Source organism: Pelophylax lessonae (assembly GCF_965119305.1).
Source record: "Pelophylax lessonae genome assembly, chromosome: 10".
NCBI classification, from domain to species: domain Eukaryota; kingdom Metazoa; phylum Chordata; class Amphibia; order Anura; family Ranidae; genus Pelophylax; species Pelophylax lessonae.
In genome coordinates, this window is record NC_138777.1 from 213,650,427 (window position 1) to 213,672,803 (window position 22,377).

A 22,377-nucleotide genomic window follows, 5' to 3' on the forward strand; every position below is an offset into this window, starting at 1 on the left:
TATACTTTTTTTTTTTTTTTCACGTCCTCCCTGGATGTCTATATAGGATTTTGCAGCAGTGGGATTCCTGACTGGTGACGAGAAGCAAAAAAAAAAAAAGAGGGGAGCTGTTTTAGGACAAAGGGACACACGGAGACTTCAGCTGGTTTGGAAATTACAAGTTGTGAGCTGCAGCTGGGCTGCATGGTGTCCTGAAAATCTCCAAGTCAGCATAATTGCTGCCTTCCTCTGCTGATACAGATTACCCACGCTTGCCTTTTGGAGATGCCTTTTCCGAAACCTATGTTTGCAGCCCTCCTGTACAATCTGACCTAGCCCATCGTTTAAAAAAAAAAAAAAAAGGCTGATTCTGGAGGACGCCTGCCTAGGTTTGGGACGCCTTTGGCTACTAGGTCACCTATGTATTGCTGTAGCGCACAAGAAAGTAAGATGGACTATAAGAGGCGGTTCTTGCTTGGCGGGTCCAAGCAGAAGGTGCAGCAACACCAGCAGTACCAAATGCCCGAGCTCAGCCGGACTCTGAGCGCACCCCTGGCCTCGACCACCCCTTTAGTGTCCTCAGCTAACGCGGGCAGCTGCCCCCATCCCGGTGCCCACACTACCCCCATCGCGGACATCCAGCAGGGTATCTCAAAGTATTTGGACGCGCTCAATGTCTTCTGCCGCGCCAGCACTTTCCTCACCGACCTTTTCAGCAGTGTTTTCCAAAACTCGCACTACTCGAAGGCAGCTATGCAACTCAAAGACGTGCAGGAACATGTCATGGAGGCTGCAAGTCGACTCACTGCAGCAATAAAACCAGAGATCGCAAAAATGCTAATGGAGCTGAGTGCTGGGGCCGCCAACTTTAAAGATCAGAATGAATTCAGCCTGCAGGACATAGAGGTCAGTTTTCATTTTTTTTTTATACCTTGATTGATGTTTTCTTATGACAGGTCACTTACATTATGTGTTTGCCCAATCACAGCTGATTATCTGCTTTGGTTTCCAAAATTGCTTCTTTAAAGTATTCGTGCATCTACTGCCTAATGCACAGAAGAAATATGTAAAGTAGTAGTTCTGCATGATAAAGGTTTTGTATTGCTCTCCATCCTGCCACACAGTCAGGCAAATAACACCACTTACAGATTAGGAATTGCAGAGGTGCTCTTTCTACACCCCCAACCTGTTGACTGGGCTGTGAAAAATCAGCAGGAGGCTGATGTGGTTCACTATCTGCTCACTCTGCTGTCTCTTATCAGCACATTTCTTGTCGGCACCTTTTGCATGCAGCTAACTTGATTGGCTCCTAGTTCTCCCTCTCTCTGTCTGCTGTTTTTGATTTTTTTTTATTTTTTTATTCTAGAATGAAATGCATATACATTGTTAAATTGTTACATAGTTACATAGTAGTTGAGGTTGAATAAAGACAATAGTCCATCCAGTTCAACCTGTGTAGGTGTGTGTGGCTGTAATCATCTCACATAGCCCTGAATGTCCTGATCCTTGAGATGTACGTCTAAGTCTTTTGAAAGCCACCATACTTCCCGCAGAAACCACCTCTTGTGGTAGAGAATTCCACAATCCTGTAGCCCTAACAGTAAAGAACCCCGCATGTTGCCTGAGGTTAAAACGCTTCTCCTCTAATCGCATTGTATGCCCTCGAGTCCTCATGCAATCCCTTCGACTGAACAGCTTTTTTTCTAAGCGGAGATCCCCATTGAGATGTTTAAAAATTGCTATCCTGTCCCCCCTCAGGCGTCTCTTCTCCAGGGAGAATAAATTGAGCGATTGCAGACGCTCTTCATAATTAAGGTCCTCCAATCCCCTAATCAGTTTAGTTGCCCTTCTCTGGACTCTCTCCAGCTCCAACACATCCCTCCTGAGGACTGGCGACCAGAACTGGACAGAATACTCCAGATGCAGTCGGACCAGAGTTTTATAAAGTGGAAGGATTATAGACTTATCTCTGGAATACATTGGGCTGTGAAAAATCAGCATGAGACTGATGGGGTTCACGGTCTGCTCACTCTGCTGTCTATTCTTATCAGCACATTTCTTGTCAGCATCTTTTGCATGCAGCTAACCAGCTTGGCTCCTAGTTCTCCCTCTCTGTCTGAGTGCTGCTGTGTTTGTTTTTTGTTTTTTTTCTAGAATGAAATGCATATACATTGTCTTAAGCCCCCGTTCACATTAGGTCGCTCCGACTTAGGGGGCGACCTGTAAAGTCGCGTGCAGCGCGACTTCGGCGCGACTTGCACAGACTTTATAACATGAATGTCTATGCAAGTCGCCTCCAGGTCGCCCGAAGTAGTATAGGACCCTTTTTCTAAGTCTGAGCCACTTGTCGCTCCTATTAGAACGGCTCCTGTACTACACAGTGGGAGCGTGAGGACCGCGACTTGTCAGGCTGACAAGTCGCCTGACAAGTCGGATCAATGTGAATGGACACTAACTGTTTTCTTTAGAGTTTGACATTCCTGCAAGAAAGTTTATGCCCTGGCTATTGCAGATTTTCCTTTTTGTCTTATCTGGTGACCTGGACACTTGGACTGGTTTATTCACACCACAATGCCATGCACTGCATCACACGCATTGTCACATGTTGCAGTTTAAAGAGTCCTTCATTTCTGTTTGCTCTGCCCCCTCCAGCGCCACCATTTTGGCATGTGCACATAAAAATGCCTGAAGGCTCTGCCCAGCTGTTGGGTTGTGTGAGAGCCCTTCAGCATATCTACATGTCCACAGGAGATTTCCCGTGCATGCGCAAAGACCGTAACCTTTTTAGGCTTTGTAATGTGCAGATGTACAGGGAAAATTCCGCATGTGCAGAAAACCCTGTGGCACATCTGCATATGCAGAGAATTCGGAAGGGGATGGGGAACTGAAGACATCATTCTCACCTAGGCGATTAATGCGCAAGTCCTGCAGCACAATAAATCTTTTAAACAATAAATATAGAAATCCATATCCAATTTGTATGCTGAAATCCAACATGAATGGGCTGAAATGTACAACAACGCATGTAAAAATAGGGCAGACTGTATTTCATAGCAATGCACGGGACACTTTGCATTTGTGATACATTGCAGTGCACTTGCATTTCAAAGGTGCGTTTGCAGTGCCCTTTACAATGAATGTCACTGTAGCGCACCAATGCATGTGACTATACTAGCACACTTCAGAAGTCATTTAATTCAGTGTACCCCCAGCAGTCCTGTCCATAAGTTTGTAGGTCTTGGAGATGTGAAGTTTGAGATAGAGAGAGATATAGATAGATAGATATATATATATATATATATATATATATATATATATATATATATATATATATATATATATATATATATATATATATATATATATATATATATATATATATATATATATATATATATTGCTCAAAAAAATTGCACATCACTAGTAACACTTTGAAAACACATCAGATCTCAATGGGGAAAAATCTCATGCTGAATATCTATATTGATACGTACTGGGTAATGTGTTGTGTTATAAACAAAAGGATGCCACATCGTTTTATGGAAATGAAAATTATCAACCTACAGAGGGATGAATTCAAAGACACCCCGAAAATCAAAGTGAAAAAATGATGCAGCAGGCTAGTCCATTTTACTGAAATTTCATTGCAGCAACTCAAAATGGCCCCCCACGTGCTTGTATGCATGCCGGACAACATTGGGGCATGCTTCTAATGAGACTGATGGTGTTCTAGGGTATTTCCTCCCAGATCTGGACCAGGGCATCACTGAGCTCCTGAACAGACTGAGGTGCAATCTGGCAGCATCGAATAGACCGAAACCTTAATGTCCCTGAGGTATTCTATTGGATTTAGGTCAGGCAAGCGTGGGGGCCATTTTAATGGTATCAATTCATCCTCCATGAACTGTCTGCATACTCTCGCCAAGCCAGGCCTTGTCATGCACCAGGAGGAACCCAGGACCCACTGCACCAGCGTAGGGTCGGACAATGGGTCCAAGGATTTCATCCCGATACCTAATGGCAGTCAGGTTTCCATTGTCTAGCCTGTAGAGGTCTCTGCATCCCTCCATGGATATGCCTCCCCTGACCCATCACCAAACTGGTCGTGCTGGACGATGTTTTAGGCAGCACAATGTTCTCCATGGCTTCTCCAGATCCTTTCATGTCTATCGAATGTGCTCAGGGGGAACCTACTCTCATCTTAAAAGCATAGGGTGCCAGTAGGCGGACCTGCCAATTATGGTGTTCAATGGCAAGTGCCAGTTGAGCTCCACGGTGCCGGGCAGTGAGCACAGGGCCCACTAGAGGATGTCGGGCACTTAGGCCACCCTCATGAAGTCTGTTTCTGATTGTTCGGTCAGAGACATTCACACCAGTGGCCTGCTGGAGGTCATTTTGTAGGGCTCTGGCAGTGCTCATCCTGTTCCTTCTTGCACAAAGGAGCAGATACCGGTCCTGCTGATGGGTTAAGGACTTTCTATATGGCCCCCATTGTCACCAAACTTGGAAGTTTTTGTACCATTCTTTGTTCATGGTTGTGTTCCTTGAAAGAACTTCTTTCAGCCCACTCCCTTGGCTGAGAAGCAACTCCACTAATGAATGGTCTCCGGATGCTTTACTCCTCCAAAAGTCTTCTCCTCACTTGCACTCACACCTGCCTGCTGCCATTCCTGAGCAAGCTCTGCACTGATAGTGCCCCGATCGTGCAGCTGAGTTAAAGCGGAGTTCCATGCTGAAAAACAACTTTGGCCCATCCGCTTGCTGTGAATGCCCTAAAAATCAAATGGATATTCCCGAATTTTTTTTTCTTGCCTTACTTTTTTGAAAGTATACTTACCTTCCTTCTACTTCCTCCCTCTTCAGCCGCTGCCCGCGCCGTCTCTTCCTGCTTGCGATGACTCTTGGGAGCTTAACGTCCTCTCTCTCAGCAGTCAATGTGCCTGCATCGGCCCCGGTCGTCAGTTCTGGTGCAGGCGCGTCATTCCCTGCTAAACAGCTTCTGGGCATGCCCAGAAGCTGTGCAGGGTTGACGCGCCGGCCCCGGAATTAACGAGCGGGGCCGGTGCAGGGCATTCTGGGACGAAGAGGACACGGAAGAGGATGCAGAAGAGGACGCGCTGGCTTCAGCTGCCCACACCTGGGATGGCCGCACTGGAGAAGAAATTTTAAAGGTAAGTATTTCTTCTAAAAGATAAGTGTGACCTGGGACAGCCCAGAGGCTATCTATTATGGAATGTACTAGCCCTGACTGTCCCGGGGGTATTTATTTTTTTTTTTTAATTTAATCTACGAGGCCGCAACTCTGCTTTTACTGTAGGAGACGGTCCTTAGCGCTTGCTGGACTGACTTGGGCACCCTGATGCCTTGTTCATAAATGCAGTGGAAATGTTTTTTTATGGGATTAAGTTAATTTTCATGGCAAAGAGGGATTTTGCAATTACTGTATTTATGGGCATATAACACTTTTTCCCCCTGAAAATAGGGAGCAAATTGTGTGTGCGTGTTATACACCAATATTGTACCTGGCTGCCTCTGGGGGAAGGGGGTGGGGCGTGCGCCGCCCCATTACACAAAGCTAGGATCTCCTGTGTACTTGGTGCTCGCAGTCGCACACAGTCCTGCCTCCTGGACCGGTTCATGTCGCATGTCCCAGCATTGGACCAACGTTCTGTCTATGATAAGAGCCGGCTAAGGGGGCGGGACTGTGTGTGACTGTGAGCGCTGAGTACACAGGACATCCCTCTGTGTAAGCCGGCACAGATCAGGGTGCAATGATGGTCAATGGCGAGGCTGCATAGATGGGCACTGATAAGGCTGCATTGATGGGCACTGACCCTTATTTTGCTTCAAAGTTCTTTATTTAAAATGTACGTTTTGTTTTTTTCCCCCATTATAACTTCTCTGGAGTATATAGTGTGTGTGTGTGTGTGTGTGTATGTATGTATGTATATGTGTGTATGTGTATGTATGTATGTATGTGTGTATATATATATATATATATATATATATATATATATATATATAAAATATGTGTACACACACATATCCCCCCCCCCCCCCCCCCCCCGGTCAGATTTTCTAACAGTTGCAAACATTCACTCGTGTTTTCTTTTTTTTTGGTTCATTTTTAGTTATGACATGTGACCGAGAATAGAAATAAAGAGCGCTATTGTTTTGTCACAACTATAAATATTGCATAGCAAGTGCCATGGCTTATTTTTGTTCTGTTTCTTGGTAACAAAAATAAAGCAAGCTTTTAATAGTGGAGATTTGATAAAGAGATGACCTTTTTTTACCAAGGTAAATTAAATTTTTATGTAATGACCACTAAGACTGGCTGTCACGGAGAATAGTTATGCTAATTGGTTAAAAACTTTTGCATGTATAATCTTCTTCGCCTACTGACCTCAGGTTTTGCAGGTCTTTGGGTTCACCTGCACTTTTGAACTTTAGAAGAACAGAATTTTTTTTTTTAAGTCATTTAAAAAGTGTTTATTTAAACCTCTAAAGAGGTAAAGTCTCATAGTTTTTCACCTTAATATATTGTATTGGGGGAACCCAGTCCACTTCTGCAATGTAGTCCAGGCTCCAGGACACGATTTAATGGCGACTGGGTTTTTATGTCGAGCCCTGACATAAAGTAAGACTTTACATAGTTAGTATTTTCAGCACCTGAAGTTTAAAGCTCAACTCCAACCTTCCCTTCAGTCTTACACAGTTGTGCAGGTTCCTCTCCTGGACTGAAATGGCTTACTCTGATTTCACTGCACACTGTGAGCCTCTCACAATGTGCATTAAGTCCATCTCGTTTCCTGGCTGGAAGACATCCAGCATTTTCCTGACATTGCTCTGCATCCTGACTTTCCTTGGCCCACCCCTTGGATTGCATACCATTTTAGTTTTTCACTCTAGTTTGTCTGTAATTTTTAAGTATCCTTGTTTCATGGGAATCAACGGATGAGGGGGGAAATTATTTAACCCTTCCGATGTTTGACCTTGGTAATAGATGGGTGCTCCTATCAATTGTAGCAGATGAAGTTCTGTAAATCACAGTAAAACAATGAGATCATCAGCACTCCATTGAAAACACATAGACGCTTATTAGAGCAATGTCACATTACTCCAAATAAGCCTACGTTTTGGGGCCACACAGGGTCCCTTCCTCAAGGTGACATAATGACCTATGGCTCCTTAAGGAGGGGACTCTGTGCATCCCTGATACTTTGGCTTATTTGACTAATGCATCCCTGATACTTTGGCTTATTTGACTAATGCATCCCTGATACTTTGGCTTATTTGACTAATTCGACAACACATTAAAATGAGTGTATATACACTACTATGCAAAAGTTTTAGGCAAGTGTGAAAATTGCTGTAAATGAGGAATGCTTCCAGAAATAGGACTGTTTAATAGTTTATTTCCATTTTGTTAAATAACAAGAAAATGAACAGAATAAATCCAAATCAATATTGATGTGATCACCATTTGCCTTCAAAACAGCATCAGTTCCTCTTGGTACACTTGCACGGAGTTTGGAGAACTAACCACAAATTCTCTGTCGATGTCGGCTGCCTCAATCCTTCTGTCTCTTCGTGTAAGCCTAGACAGACTCTGTGACGTTGAGATCAGGGCTCTGTGGGGGCCAAACCATCACTTACAGCAGTGGTCCTCAACCCTGGCCTACAGGGCCCACTAACAGGCCAGGTTTTCAAGATAACTGAAATACATCCCAGGTGATATCATTTGCTGCTCAATGATTGCAGTACTCTAGTCTGCATCTCCCCAAGGTAATACTTAAAATCTGGCCTGTTAGTGGGCCCTGAGGACCGGAGTTGAGGACCACTGACTTACAGGACTCAGTTCTTCTTTATACTGAAAATAACGGCTTTGGCTGTATGTTTGGCATCGTCCGGCAGCAGAATATATTTTGGGGCCAATTAAACACCCTGGAGTAGGACACTAGGCAGAAAAAGGCTGGCTATGCCTATGGGCAGTCCCAGGGGGTATACTCCCTCTCTCTGCTATTGGTACTCTTTTTTTTTTTTTTTTTTCTGCCTAGTCAGGAGTAAGGACCTAGTTCCTTGCTGAGATCTCTGGCCCTGGCAATTTTTTCTTTTTAGATTTTTTTTTTTTCTCTTGGATTTTTTCCTGTGCGATCTACAATCAACTGCTGGACTGGGCAACGGGCTAGATAATCCAAATCTTGGTCACCCCAGTCTGGCCAGTGAGTGCGCGCAGACCTCAGCTCTGCGCTAGGTCGGCGGCAAGATAGCCCCACCGGACGGGGGCTGGCCTGCGAGTTAAACGCCTCACGAGGTAGCCTACGACTGGGTCTCGCCCTGAGTTGCAGCGTTCCTCCAGGCCGACAGCCCCCCTTTTAGATGGAGAGGAGGTTCTGTCTTGTGCAAAGCCCACCTCGTTCCTGGTATAGTAGCTATCCCCCCCTTTGTTAAGGTTCTTCCAACGTGCGACTGTCCCGGTCTCATTACAGGCTCCTTTTGGGGTGGTGCAAGACTTTTTTACTTTACAGGGTGATGGTCCCGGTTCCAACTTGAGAACGTTTTCAGGGGTTTTACTCAAACTGGTTTACAGTCCCCAGGAAGGAAGGCAAGGTGCATCCAATTCTGGACCTCAAGGCGCTGAACTGCTTTGTGCAAGTGCACAATTTCAGAATGGAATCCGTTTGCACGGTTGTGGCTTCCCTGCATCAGGGGGATTTTTCTTGCCTCCATCGACATCAAGGACGCTTACCTTCACATTCCAATATGTGTCAGTTTCCAGCACTTCCTCCGCTTTGCCGTGGGAGAGGAGCATTATCAGTTTGTAACGTCACCCTTTGGTCTCTCTTCTGCTCCTCGGGTCTTCACAAAAGAGTTGGCCCTGGTGCTAGCATTGTTACAACCAATGGGGTCTCTCGGTACTGGGCTATTGCTGCTGTTGTGGAAAACCTGTACATCGCCATAGGAGCTTGAGGTTGTTTGGCTGGATTCAGAATTTTCAGAAGTCTGCTCTGGTTCCATCCACAAAGCTGGACTATCTGGGTCTGACTCTGGCCTTGGCCTTAGCCAGTAGGGCTGGGGAATATAATCGAAAGATCAATGCATCGCGATTCGACCCTTCGCGATTCTGCATCAATGCGGGCTGCCGGCATAATCGATTATACGAAATGACGTCATCAGCCGCGGCCACGCCCTATCGCGCAAGGGAAAAAAAAAAAATCACAAGATCGCAGGATCGGCAGCTGATGGGTTAGTGGCGGGAGTTTAATAAAAAGGCTCCGCCCCTCCCCTTCCGCCTCTTTGACCCGGGCCGAGGCGCAGCAAGACATCCCCCGCGTGTATCGGCGTCCCACCTGCGGCCTAGAAGCCAGCCAGCCATCCAAGCCAGAAGCCGCCAGTCCAGTGAGTCCACACACAGGAGCGAGGAGCCCCAAGTGCGTCCCCATCGCAGCCAGCCAGCGCCGCCAGCCTCACCTCACCGTAGCCGGCAGGCCCTGGAGGCCCAGCCGCCACGCCACTGCCAGTGACGCCAGCCGCCCGCCACAGAGCCCAGAGAGCAGCACAGCACCTGTCCTCCTCTGCAATGCAGTGCACAACAACCCACACAGTCACACAGCAGGTATGTCCGAACAAATAATTGTGTAATCATTCATGGGGGTCTCTCGTCTGTATCTCTGGGGGATGTCTGTGATGGGGGGGGGGGGCCTGGGACGGGACGGTCGGTCGGGGCCCGGGGGTACTTTTCTGCTGTGGCAGTCTGGCAGCCAGGGGGGTCAGTCAGTGTCAGTGGGGGCCTGGGGGTCTCTGTCAGTGTCAGTCAGCTATGGGGGTCTGGGCAAGGGGGGGACTCACTCAGTGTTTGTCAGTGCTGTGGGGGATTGGGGAAGGTGTGGGACATCCACCCAGGTCTCTGTCAGTGTGTCAGGCTGCAGTCAGCTCAGCTGTGGGGGGAGGGGGGTCTCTGTCAGTGTCACTGTCACTGTCACAGGCAGCTGGTGGGGTAAGGGGGGGCCCTGGGGGTTTTGGCTCAGTGCATGCAAGGAAGGGAGTCTGACTGACAGACAGACAGTCATATTTTATGAAAAATGTTGCTTGGTTGATTTGGGATTCTTTTATTTGTGACTGCTTGATTGTTTGTTTTTTTTGATAAAGTTTTGAAAACCATTGGGCAATGGGCTGGGCATGGGCATTGGGCAGTAATCGTGATGCATCGTGATGCATCGCGGAATCGAATCGTATAGAATCGCGACCCTAATAATCGTAATCGCATCGAATCGTGAGGTAAGTGAAGATGCACAGCCCTATTAGCCAGAGTGCTCCTTCCTCTGGACAAACTCCAGAAACTGCAGGCTGTAATTTGTTTCCTGCTGACCAGCAGATGGTAATCCCTACAGTCTTGCATGCGGGTGTTGGGCCTGATGGTTTCAACCTTCGAGGCAGCTCTCTGGGCAATCAGATCCGGCTGAGCTGGGGAATGAGAGTCCCTGATATGGTGGCTTTGTGCTTCGGCTGGGCAAATCTTCTTCCCCTTGTATTGGACAGTGGTCACCACGGATGCCAGCCTGTCTGGCTGGGGAGGTGTCCTCGGCAAAATTTCTGCTCAGGGGGTCTGGACACTGGAAGAGATCAATGTCTTGGTACTCCGAGTGATCAGACTGTGCCTGGAACATTGGACATATAGTCTTCAGGGATGTCTAGTGTGCATTTAATCGGACAATGCCACAGCTGTGGCTTATGTCAATCACCAGGGCAGTACAAGAAGTGTCCTGGCGGCTCGGGAGGTAGCCGGCATTCGAAGGTGGGCAGAAAGGTTCATTTCAGCCCCCTCCACCGTACACATTCCCCCGGCTGGAAAACTGGCAGGCTAGATTAGTTCAATCGGCAGGCGTTGGACCAAGGGCAGTGGTCCCTTCATCTGGAGGTGTTTCATCAGTTGTGTGTCCGGTGGGGCATCCCTGAGGTGATTCTATTGGCGTCCCGGCTCAACAGAAAGGTGCAGAGGTTTGTGGCTTGGTCATGGGATCCTCTGGCGGACATGACGGATGTGCTGGTGGCCCCGTGGGGTCAGTTTTTTGTCTGATTTTACACCTTTCCCTCTCTTCTTCCTTCTGCGCAGGATCGAGGCACAAGGGATTCCATTCATCTTAGTGGCCCCAGACTGGCCTCGCCAGGCTTGGAACGCCGATCTGGTGCGGCTGGTCGTCGACGTTCCTTGAAAGCTTCCTATTGGAGAGGATTTGCTGTCCCAAGGACCATTCTTCCATCCTGCTTTACAGTCGATGGCTTGGCTGTTGGAACGCTAGGTGCTGATGATAGAGGTTTGTCTGAGTCTGATTCCAACGCTGTTAAAAGCTAGCAAATCTACTTCTAGGAAGATCTACTATCGTACGTGGAAGACGTACATTGCGTGTTGAGTCTCTTAGGGTTCATCCTTGCTCCTTTTTTCGAAGGCTTGGATCGTGACCTTCCTTCAATGGGGGGTTCAACAGAAACTGGCCTTGAGTACTGTCAAGGGTCAGGTGTCAGCCTTAGCGGTCTTCTTTCAACAGACCTTGGCCACATACACCTTGGTGGGAGTTAGGCACTTGACCCCTCCAGTGCGGTCCCTGTTGCTGCCTTGGGACCTCAATTTGTTGCTCTCAGTCCTCCAGAAGCCTCCTTTTGAGAATCTTTGGAAGATTCCCCTGCTTACGCTGTCCCATAAGGCGGCCTTTTTGGTGGCTTTTACCCCTAAGCGCAGGGTGTCGGAATTGGCGGTGTTACCCTGTCGTTCACCTTATTTGATGGTTTACAGTGATAAGGTGGTTCTTCGTCCCTGTCTGTCTTTTCTTCCTCAGGTTGTCTCTGATTTTCATTTGAATGAAGACATTGTGTTGCCTTCCCTGTGTTCCAGGCCAAAACATCTTTAGGAAATTGCTTTGCATGCCTTGGATGTGGTCCGGGCGATTAGGGTATACCTGGCAGCTATGGAGTCTTTCAGGAAATATGACTTTGTGCTCACGGATGGCCTCTTGAAGGGTTGTTGGCTTCCTCTGCGACCATTTTTACACGGCTCAGAGATATGGTGGTTCAGGCCTATTCCATCAGGGGTCAGGTTTCTCCTTTCCCTGTCAAGGCACACTCTACTAGGGCGCTTTGTGTCTCCTGGGCCTTCCATCATCAGGCGTCAGTGATGCAGATTTGTAAGGCGACCACCTGGTTGTCGGTGCATGTTTTTACAAAGTTCTATAAAGAGGATGTGTTGGTATTTGCGGATGCTTCCCTTGGCCGCAAGGTTTTGCAGGCAACTGTTAGAGTACCTGATCCTCCTTGAGGGTGTATTGTTTTTTTTTTTGTTTTTTTTCAGGTGGGCTCCAGTTGTTTTGTTGAGCTCCTTTGTTTTGTTGAGCTCCTGTTTACCTGATTGGCTATAGTTAGCCTTGGGAGTTTATTTTTCGCTGTTCCCACCCCTCGTGTTTAACACTGCTTTGGGACGTCCCAATAGTTAAGAAGATCAGGAGCTGTGTCCATCAATGAACATCCGAGAAATGGATTTTACGGTAAGTCAAAAATCCAATTTTCTCAGCATTGATCCTGACCAAATCTCCAAATCCATTTGCAGAAATGCAGCCCCAAACTTGCATGGATTACATCACTCCCATGAATGCGCGCGGGAGCCGCAGTTCACGGCACTGGGATCTGAAGGAAGTGCACGGGTGGCCGTTCCTTCAGAGCGCATGCGCCGATGACGTCGTCGGCTGCATGCACTGTAAATATCTCCTAAACGGTGCAAGTTTAGGAGATATTTATAGCACCTATAGGTAAGCGATATATCAGCGAAAATGTGAACATAAGGGGTTTACAACCTCTTTAATGTATTTACTGTAACCACAGGGTCACTTTAATGGTAGCTATCATTTCTCAATCGCTGTTGAAATAAAATTGCAACAGTGCAAGGAGGAGGATCGGTTCCCGTAATCTCTATTTCTGCTCCTTCAGAAAGATTTAAAGTGGAACTACACTGCATCTGAGCACCACAAACCAAAATTACTATTAAATCCCCTTTTTGCTTTTTAACCCAAATAAACCCATCCATGTCTCCATGCTTTATTTTGCTGACAAATCTCTTTAAAAAAAACACCCCCCTGCATTTCTGGCCGAGAGTGAAGTTCCACTTGTTGTTTGTTTTGCATTATGTTGCTTCTTCCTCCCACTAAGGGGTTAATGCAGCAGGCATCACCTGGGCTTCAGGAAAACATCACTTCCTGTTTCCATGTTTGGAGTCCAGGATGTAACACACAGCTGTTTCCATGGAAAAGTGTTAATGAAAATGAGCTTTTCCTGCAGGAAACACCAGGGATCACTTTGGGGTTCTTTTATTAGCTGATGAACTCCTGAAAATAGCCGTCATTCCTGGAGGCAGAGGGGCTGACAATACACAGGGAGCAGAGAAAGCAGATAGTTTTGCCCATTGCAGCTAACGAGAGTTTGGGTGCATTTTTAGGGAGAAATTATAATTGCAAGGACTTTGTACACTAAACAATTTTTTTTAAAACTGTTGCTTCCTGCATAGCATTTGTGATGACAAAAGGGTGGGCTCTGAACGGCCATACACTGCACATATGCATCACTGGACAACCAATGTCTCTGGTCTGTGTTCGGAGGACGCAGTGAGCACAAACTGTCAAAAACAGCCCCCACCACTGATAGGTAGCTGCCGAGACCGACTCCCAATTGTGACCACTATGACAGCCAGTCACAAGACTGCCAATCCTTCCTGCCCCTGGGCTGTACAGATCCTATGAAAGGGACGCCAGGGCTGCACGCGAAGGGGTTAACACAAAGGTGTTAACAAAGACTAAAGGGACTTTTTGTTTTCCTTAAAGTTATTTCCTGTTGCATATAAATGTTGTGGCTTTCCCATTAGCCGACAGAGTCCTAAAAATGCTGACTATTGTGAATAACTGATGCATTTTAATTATCGGAATTAGGATACCATCACCGCCAGCAGACATCACTAGAACTGTAGGGGCTTTCCACTTCTTCCACTGGAAATTAAAAATGTCTCCTCCAAGATATCTTGATAAAACAAATGCTGCCAAAACTTCAATTTGTTTGATAGAATTAAAATTTCAGTCAGTCTGGGTTTTTTTTTTTTTTTTCTTCTAGCCCTGACTCCATTCACTTCCTGCCTCTGACTACAAGAAATGAGGGGAATGGTTGTCACCTGAGCAGGATAGCATGGATAGTATACAGTAAATATTATTTTAGAAGTGCTAACTCTTCCCTATACGGGGGGGGGGGGGGGGTTCTAAAACGTGCTGCTCTCCAATTCCAAAAAAAAGTTAGGGCACTGTGTAAAACCTACACAGGTTCGCTAGTGTCATAAACCCATATTTCATTTAAGCTACATCTCCACTATTGCGGCTACAAAGTCACGCTACTTCAAGCGCGACTTTGTAGTGCGACTTGTTTGCGGCTACTCCTGGGGATTTCAGTGCGACTTCCTTCTATGAGGGACAAGTCGCACTGAAGTCGCCCAAAAGTAGTGCAAAAACCTTTTTTCAAGTCGCTGCGACTCAAGTCGCAGCAGTTAGAACGAACCTAATTGTAAATAATGGGTTTTGACTTGTCATGCGACTTGACATGTGTCAAGTCACACAACAAGTTGCAATAGTGGAAACAGGTCCTTACAATAGAAAACATATTAAATGTTTACCCTGAGAATATGTACCGTTTTAAGAAAAAAAATAAGGTGATTTTAAAAATGATGGCAGTAACACATTTCAAAGAAGTTGGGACAGGGCAACAAAAAGCTGGCAAAGTGGTACTAACAAGGAAGCTGAAAGAACATTTTGCAACTAGATTAATTGGCAACAGGTCAGTAACATGACTGGGTATAAAAAGAGCATCTTAGAGAGTCCGAGTGTCTCAGAAGTAAGGATGGACAGAGGTTCACCAATCTGTGAAAACCTACATATAAAAATTGTCCCAACAATATCCAATGATTGGTATCCTTAGATCCCAGGGCCCTAAAGGATTAATCTCTAAAATATATGCACATTTAACCAGGGTTAATTAAGGAATGAATCCCTTGGCAATAAGAACAAAATGGCAGGAAATAATTCCCAATTTAACTGACGAAGATTGGAAAGAAGCCTGTTCATCCCATTTATATGTATCACCAGCAGCAAACAATAGGTTAATACAATTATATGTGCTACATCAATCATATCTCTCTCTCCAAGTAGACTTTATGCAATGCAAAGCATTGCATCTCCTAAATGTTTGAGATGCAGTGCTAAGCGGGCAGACTTTATACATATTATGTGGTTTTGTCCAGTGATATCAAGATTCTGGCAGGAAATAATTCAAATTATCCTCTGTCCTGAATATGCCTGTACCTTTGACCCCAGAAACCTGTTTGCTGGGTATATTAGATGAAATAACATGGTCTAGATATCACAAGATAATGCTTAGAGAAACGCTGTTTATGGCAAGGAAAACAATCAGTTAAGTGGATTCAAGTGAAGCCCCCTGCTGTTAAGAACTGGATAAGAGCGGTAAATCAGATTTTACCATTTGAAGTATTGTATATGCATAGAGGATGCTCAACGAAATATAGTAAAATTTGGGATAATTGGTGTCAATCAACATTAACCAATGGTTGAATATAAGGAGATAACCAAGAGGCTATAGAGGGATGCACATAGTATGATGAGGAAAGAAATCTATGATTGCGATGGAGCAAGGGGTTGGGGCACACCAGGACAACGGCGATCAATTAAGCTAAATGGATATACCTTGGCATAAATAGATTATGAATACTAAGTAAACAGATAATTATTTGGATATTGTATAATTTTTTTATTTTATATTGTTTTGTCCCTTTTGTTGAAAGGACGTTTGGAATGTTCATTTTATGCACATATTGAAATAAAAATAATTTAAAAAAAAATTGTCCCAACAATTTCAGTTTAATGTTCCTCAACATAAAATCACAAATACTTTAAATATATCATCATCTATAGTACATGTTATTAGAATTCCTAGAATCTGTAGAATCTGGAGAAATCCCTGTGCACAAGGGATGCCGAAAAACATTATTGGATGCCCGTGGTCCTTAGATGGAACTACATTAAAAACCTGCATGATTCTGTGATGGACCTCACTGCATGGGCTCAGGAATACTTCCAAAAATCACTGAACACAGTTTGCATTGGCACCCAAATGCAAGGTAAAGCACTGTCATGCAAAGAAGCCATATTTAAACATGATCAAGAAACGCTGCTGTCTTCTGTGAGCCACAGCTTATTTAACCCCTTCCGTACCGCGTCATGTAAAATGACGTCGGCACAAATCCTTTCTCGATCCGGGCCGACGTCATATGACGGCGCCCGGATCTCCCCGCTACTGCGCGCCCCCGGGGGCGCGCAGCGCGGCGATCGGGGGTGAGGCTCGTCCCTCGGACTGAGCCCAACCCCGATCAAGGTAAACAGCCAATGAAATTGGCTGTTTACCACGTGATCAGCTGTGTCAATCACAGCCGATCACATGAGCGGCTCCAGCGCGAGCCGCTCGTTCCTTCCTTAATGCGCGCCCCCGGGGGCGCGCAGCGCGGCGATCGGGGACGAGGCTCGTCCCTCGGACAGAGCCCATCCCCGATCTAGGTAAAGAGCCAATGAAATTGGCTCTTTACCACGTGACCGGCTGTGTCCAATCACAGCCGGTCACAAATGTCATCAGAGAACATGGTAACTAGCTGTCACCGTGTTCTCCTCCTCACACACTGATCCTGTGTGAGGAGGAGATTGTGGTAACAGCTAGTTACCAATCATAGTGCACCCCAACCACACTGATTGCCCCCCCCCCAATAAAGAGCACCTGTCACTAGCCCATCAAAGTACCCGAGTACCTGTCACCAGCCCATCAGGTACTCAGATGACAGGTACTCGGGTACTCTGATGGGCTGGTGACAGGTACTCGGGTACTCTGATGACAGGTACTCGGGTACTCTGATGACGGGTACTCGGGTACTCTGATGACAGGTACTCGGGTACTCTGGTGACAGGTACTCTGATGGGCTGGTGACAGGTACTCGGGTACTCTGATGACAAGTACTCGGGTACTCTGATGACAGGTACTCGGGTACTCTGATGACGGGTACTCGGGTACTCTGATGACGGGTACTCGGGTACTCTGATGACGGGTACTCGGGTACTCTGATGACGGGTACTCGGGTACTCTGATGACGGGTACTCGGGTACTCTGATGACAGGTACTCGGGTACTCTGATGACAGGTACTCGGGTACTCTGATGACAGGTACTCGGGTACTCTGATGACAGGTACTCTGGTACTCTGATGACAGGTACTCTGGTACTTTGAGTACCCGTCATCGGAGTACCCGAGTACCTGTCACCTACCCAACAGAGTACCCGAGTACCTTCCACCTGCTCATCAGAGTACCTGACACCTGAAGTACCCGAGTACTTGCCACCTGCTCATCATTACCCATCACTACTCATCAGTACTCATCAGTACCCATCAGTACCTATCACCTATTAGTATCAGTACTGATCATCCGTACCCATCAGTACAGTATCAGTATCACCTATCAGTATCAGTACTACTCATCAGTACCTATCACCTGCCTGTCACCTGCCCATAAGAGTACCCAAGTACCTGTCACCTGCCTATCGGAGTACTCGAGTACCTGCCACTTGCTCATCAGTACCAGAGTACCTGTCACCTGCCCAGCAAAGTACCCGAGTACCTGTCACCCTTCATACAGCCACCATGTCTAAGTCCAAAAAGGTTAACATACGTCGTCCGTTTAAACCTAAATACCGGTGTTATGGCAGCAGATAGCTGCCATAACCCTGGTATTTTTTTAAACGGTGGACGGTTGGCTTTCCGATAAGGGTGGTCCCAGCGGCAGATTCGCCGCGGGATCACCCTTCCGGGGTGGCGGAAGAGGTGCCCCCCCCCCTCCCGCTGCATTCTGGTCCTTTTCCCCGCTTACCGGACCCGCCGGCAGCGGGGAAAACGATCCGGTCCCAGATCCTCACAGACAGGATGTCGAGTGAGGGCAAGCTTGCCCTCACTCGACTCTATGGTCTTGGAGGACCGGAGCTACGGCAAACGTCGTTGCCTAGCAACCAGTTTAAAGGTCCCTTTTTTTTTTTTCATTTTATTTAATTTTTTTTTAATTTTTTTTTTTTATTTTTTCTATCTTTTAGTGTACTTGTGAGATCTGAGGACTTTTTGACCCCAGATCTCACAAAAAAGAGGTCCTGTCGTGCCTTTTTCTATTACAAGTAATGTTTACATTTCTTGCAATAGAAATAAAAATGATCAATTTTTTTTTTTAAAAAAAAACAGTGTAAAAATAAAAAATAATAAATAAAATAAATAGTAAAAAAAAAAAATTAAAGCGCCGTGTCCCCGCGAGCTCGCGCGCAGAAGCGAACGCATACGGAAACCCCGCCCACATATGTAAACAGTGTTCAAACTACACATGTGAGGTATCGTCGCGATCGTTAGAGCAAGAGCAATAATTTGAGCCATAGACCTCCTCTGTAACTCTAAGATAGCAACCTGTAGAAATTTTTAAAATGTCGCCTATGGGGATTTTTAAGTACCAAAATTTGTCACCATTCTGTGAGCGTGCGCAATTTTGAAGCATGACATGTTGGGTATCTATTTACTCGGCGTAACATTATCTTTCACATTATGGAAAACAATTGGGCTAACTTTACTGTTTTCTTATTTTTTAATTAAAAAAAGTGATTTTTTTTCCCAAAAAATTGCGTTTGGAAGACCGCTGCGCAAATACGGTGTGATAAAAAATATTGCAATAATCTCCATTTTATTCTCTAGGGTCTCTGCTAAAAAAAAATATATAATGTTTTGGGGTTCTAAGTAGTTTTCTAGCAAAAACAACTGATTTTAGCTTGTAAACACCAAATGTCAAAAATAGGCCTAGGCAAGTGGCTAGGATGCATGATGATGCTCCTTGGATGTTTAGGCCCCTCTATATGGCTAAGCTGTGAAAAAGTCTCACACATGTGGTATTGCCATACTCAGGAGGAGTGGCAGAATGTATTTTGGGGTGTCATTTTTGCGATGTACATGCTATGTGTTAGGAATATCCTATAAATTGACAACTTTGTGTAAAAAAAAAAGTTTTTATTTTTTTCCCACATTTTCCAAAAACTTGTGGAAAAAAATGACATGTTCAAAGGACCCATAATGCCTCTTAGAATATACGTTGGAGTGTTTGCTTTCCAAAATGGGGTAATTTTGTGGACTTTTCCATTGTATTGTTGCTCTAGGGCCTTGAAAAGTGTGATAGGTAGTAAGAAAGTTTTATGTGTATTTATGCTCCTAAAACGCCTTATGGTGCTACTTGGACGTGGAGTCTCTTTTTGTGGCCAGGCTGTGTAAAAGTCTCACACATGTGGTATCACCATACTCAGAAGGAGTAGCAGAATGAATTTTGGGGTGTCATTTTTGCTGTGTACATGCTATGTGTTAGAAATAGCTTATAAATTGACAACGTTTTGGGAAAAAAAAAGAAAAAAAAATGTTTTCTTCATTTTCCCAAGAATTGTGGGAAAAAATTATAACTTCAAAAAACTCACCATGCCTCTTACTAAATACCTTGGACTGTCTACTTTACAAAAAGGGGTCATTTGGGGGGTATTTGTACTGTCCTGACATTTCAGGGCCTCAAGAAAGGAGATAGGCCATCAGTACATCTGGTGTGATCAATTTTCAGTAATTGGTACCATAGCTTCTAGACTCAATAACTTTCACACAGACTAAATAATATACACTAATTTGGGTTAATTTTACCAGAGATATGTAGCAGTATAAATTTTGGCCCAAATGTATGAAGAAAAATTAATTTTTTGCAAAATTTTATAATAGAAACTAAAAAAAAGTGTTTTTTTTGCAAAATTTTTGCTCTTTTTTTGCTTATATCACGAAAAAAAAAAACCCCAGTTGTGATCAAATACCACCAAAAGAAAGCTCTATTTGTGTGAAAAAAATGATAAAAATTTTGTTTGGTTACAGTGTAGCATGACTGAGCAATTGTCATTCAAAGTGTGAGAGTGCTGAAAGCTGAAAATTGGTCTGGGCAGGAAGGGGGTCTAACTGCTCTGTATGGAAGCGGTTAAAATGATTTGTTGCAAAGTGAAAGACTGTTCTGTGGTCAGATGAATCAAAATTCTCATTTTTTGGCAACCATGGGTGCCGCGTCCTCCAGCTGAAGTGGTGAGTGACCTTCCAGCTTATCAGCACTCAGTTCAAAAGCCTGCATTGCTGATGGTATTAGGGTGCATAGGTGCATATGGAATGGGCAGATTGACCGTCTGGAAAGGCGACATCAGTGCTGAAAGATATATCCAGGTTTTAGAGCAGCATATGCTCCAATCTAGACTAGGGAAGGCCTTGCCTATTTCAGCAGGACAATGCTAAATCTCAAATTGCATCTATGACAGCAGCATGGCATTTTTAGTAGAAGAGTCTGGGTACTTAACTGGCCTGCCTGCAGTCCAGACCTTTCACGAATTGAAAATATTTGGTGCTTCTTGAAATAAAAATACGACAAAGATGATCCAGGACTGTTGAGCAGTTAAAATCCTATATCAGGCAAGAATGGGACAACATTCTTCTCTCAAAACCCCAGCAACTGGTCTCCTCAGTTCCCAGACATATACAGAGCATTGTTAAAAGAAAAAGGGTTGCTACATCATGATAAACATGGCCTGTGCCTATTTTTTTGAGATGTGTTGCTGCCATCAACTTCAAAATTTACCTTTTTTTTTTTTTTCTTCTTAAAATGCTACATTTTCTCAGTTTAAATATTTTGATATGTTAGTTTTCCTATTGTGAATAAAATGTGTTTTATACGATTTGCAAATCATTGAATTTGGTTTTCATGTAGATTTTGCAAAGCGTCCCAACTTTTTTTTTTTTTTTTTAATTGGATTGTATTCAGGATTGCCTTGGCACCCTCGCATACCAGGAAATGCCCTGCTGTTTTTCAGAAGGAATTCTAGCCAAAATGTATTGTGCTTGGGCACAATTCCCTATTACAGTGATGGCGAACCTTGGCGCCCCAGATGTTTTGGAACTACATTTCCCATGATGCTCAACTACACTGCAAAGTGCATGAGCATCATGGGAAATGTAGTTCCAAAATATTTGTGGTGCCAAGGTTTGCCATCACTGCCCTATAACATGGAAAATGTGCACTTTGTAAGTTCAGGTCTACTTTAAAGCCCATCTCCATGATAAAACTATACCCCTTTTTATCCCCCCTTCCTCTTAACCAACTCTATCTGAAGTCAATATAAATACCCCCATCTAAATGTCCCCTAGTCTTTCCACTTCCTTTGTTTGCCTCAGGTGGGGCCCTTCTTTGGGTGTCAATGTCACTGCCTACATGACCTGGACCCTTCTTTTTTGGTATGCAATGGTGGAGTCCTCTTAGAAGCCAGAAGAAGTGTTGCGTGACACGTCATTGCAAGGGGATGATGGATACCAGCCATGGTCCGGACCATCTGCATCTCTCGGTTCGTGTTCCCTTGCACCTGGAAGTGATGCTGGCAAGGGACCTGGATAGGAGGTTTTGTTGAGTATATCGTGCTTCACAAGGAGAGCAAAAATCAAAACCTTGTAGAATAGTTTGAGGGGAGGAGGAGTCACAGGGATTAGAGGGGGCAGCAGTATTTGCCCCGAGTGGGGCTTTAACACCTGAGAACGTGTTGCCTTACCACCAAGAGGGTTAAAAAGCCTGTAGTAGGTTCCTTTTTAACATATATGCCATATTCCAGAAACTTCTCTGTCCTTGTGTGACTCTTCAGGCTGCACTGATTCTCGGATGTACACAGCTCGGCACAGGAGGGTCAGTTGGAAGCAGCTTACCTATTTTCTGAGAGGAAGAGGGGTTCTTGATATGCTGCTTTTATGTTCATCTTGATAGAACTAGAACACTATAGTTGACTCGTTTATTGAAAAGCTTTGGTTCAGCTCTTGGTTTTTAGTGAAGTTTTAATGTTTGGCAGTAAAAGAGCCTTCACCCTCCATGCCTGTACATGATAGTCCTTGCCTTTTGTTTCCAGCGCTTTGGGATAAAGGCATGTCCCAGGATTTCCTCTTAATGATCCCACTGTCCCAGCAGCCCCTACACTCCTAGCTCCTCTCAGTCTGCTCCATTTCCTCTTTGCTTTATCTTGGCTAATCCAGACTTATTGTTCCTTCCCTGCAGACACATACGATCTCCGGACTTGGGAAAAAAATTGTCCACAATTTTACGAGCAGTACTTTTGAAGAACCTATAAACAAAGAGTAGATTCAGCCTACTATAAGAACTGCTAAACTCTATTTACAAATGTGTAAACGGAGG

The 22,377-nt window shown here is 45.0% G+C and overlaps 1 protein-coding gene across 1 annotated transcript in view; it reads left to right on the top strand.

Annotated features, from left to right (window-relative positions):
* Positions 1–307: 307 nt before the first annotated feature.
* Positions 308–22,377, top strand: part of GARRE1 (granule associated Rac and RHOG effector 1) — an 86,380-nt gene continuing 64,310 nt past the window's right edge. Inside the window, exon 1 of the mRNA XM_082270905.1 lies at positions 308–885. Within this exon, the coding sequence (XP_082127031.1) occupies positions 400–885 (486 nt within the window). The 5' untranslated portion in view covers positions 308–399. The remainder of the gene's footprint in view (positions 886–22,377) is intronic.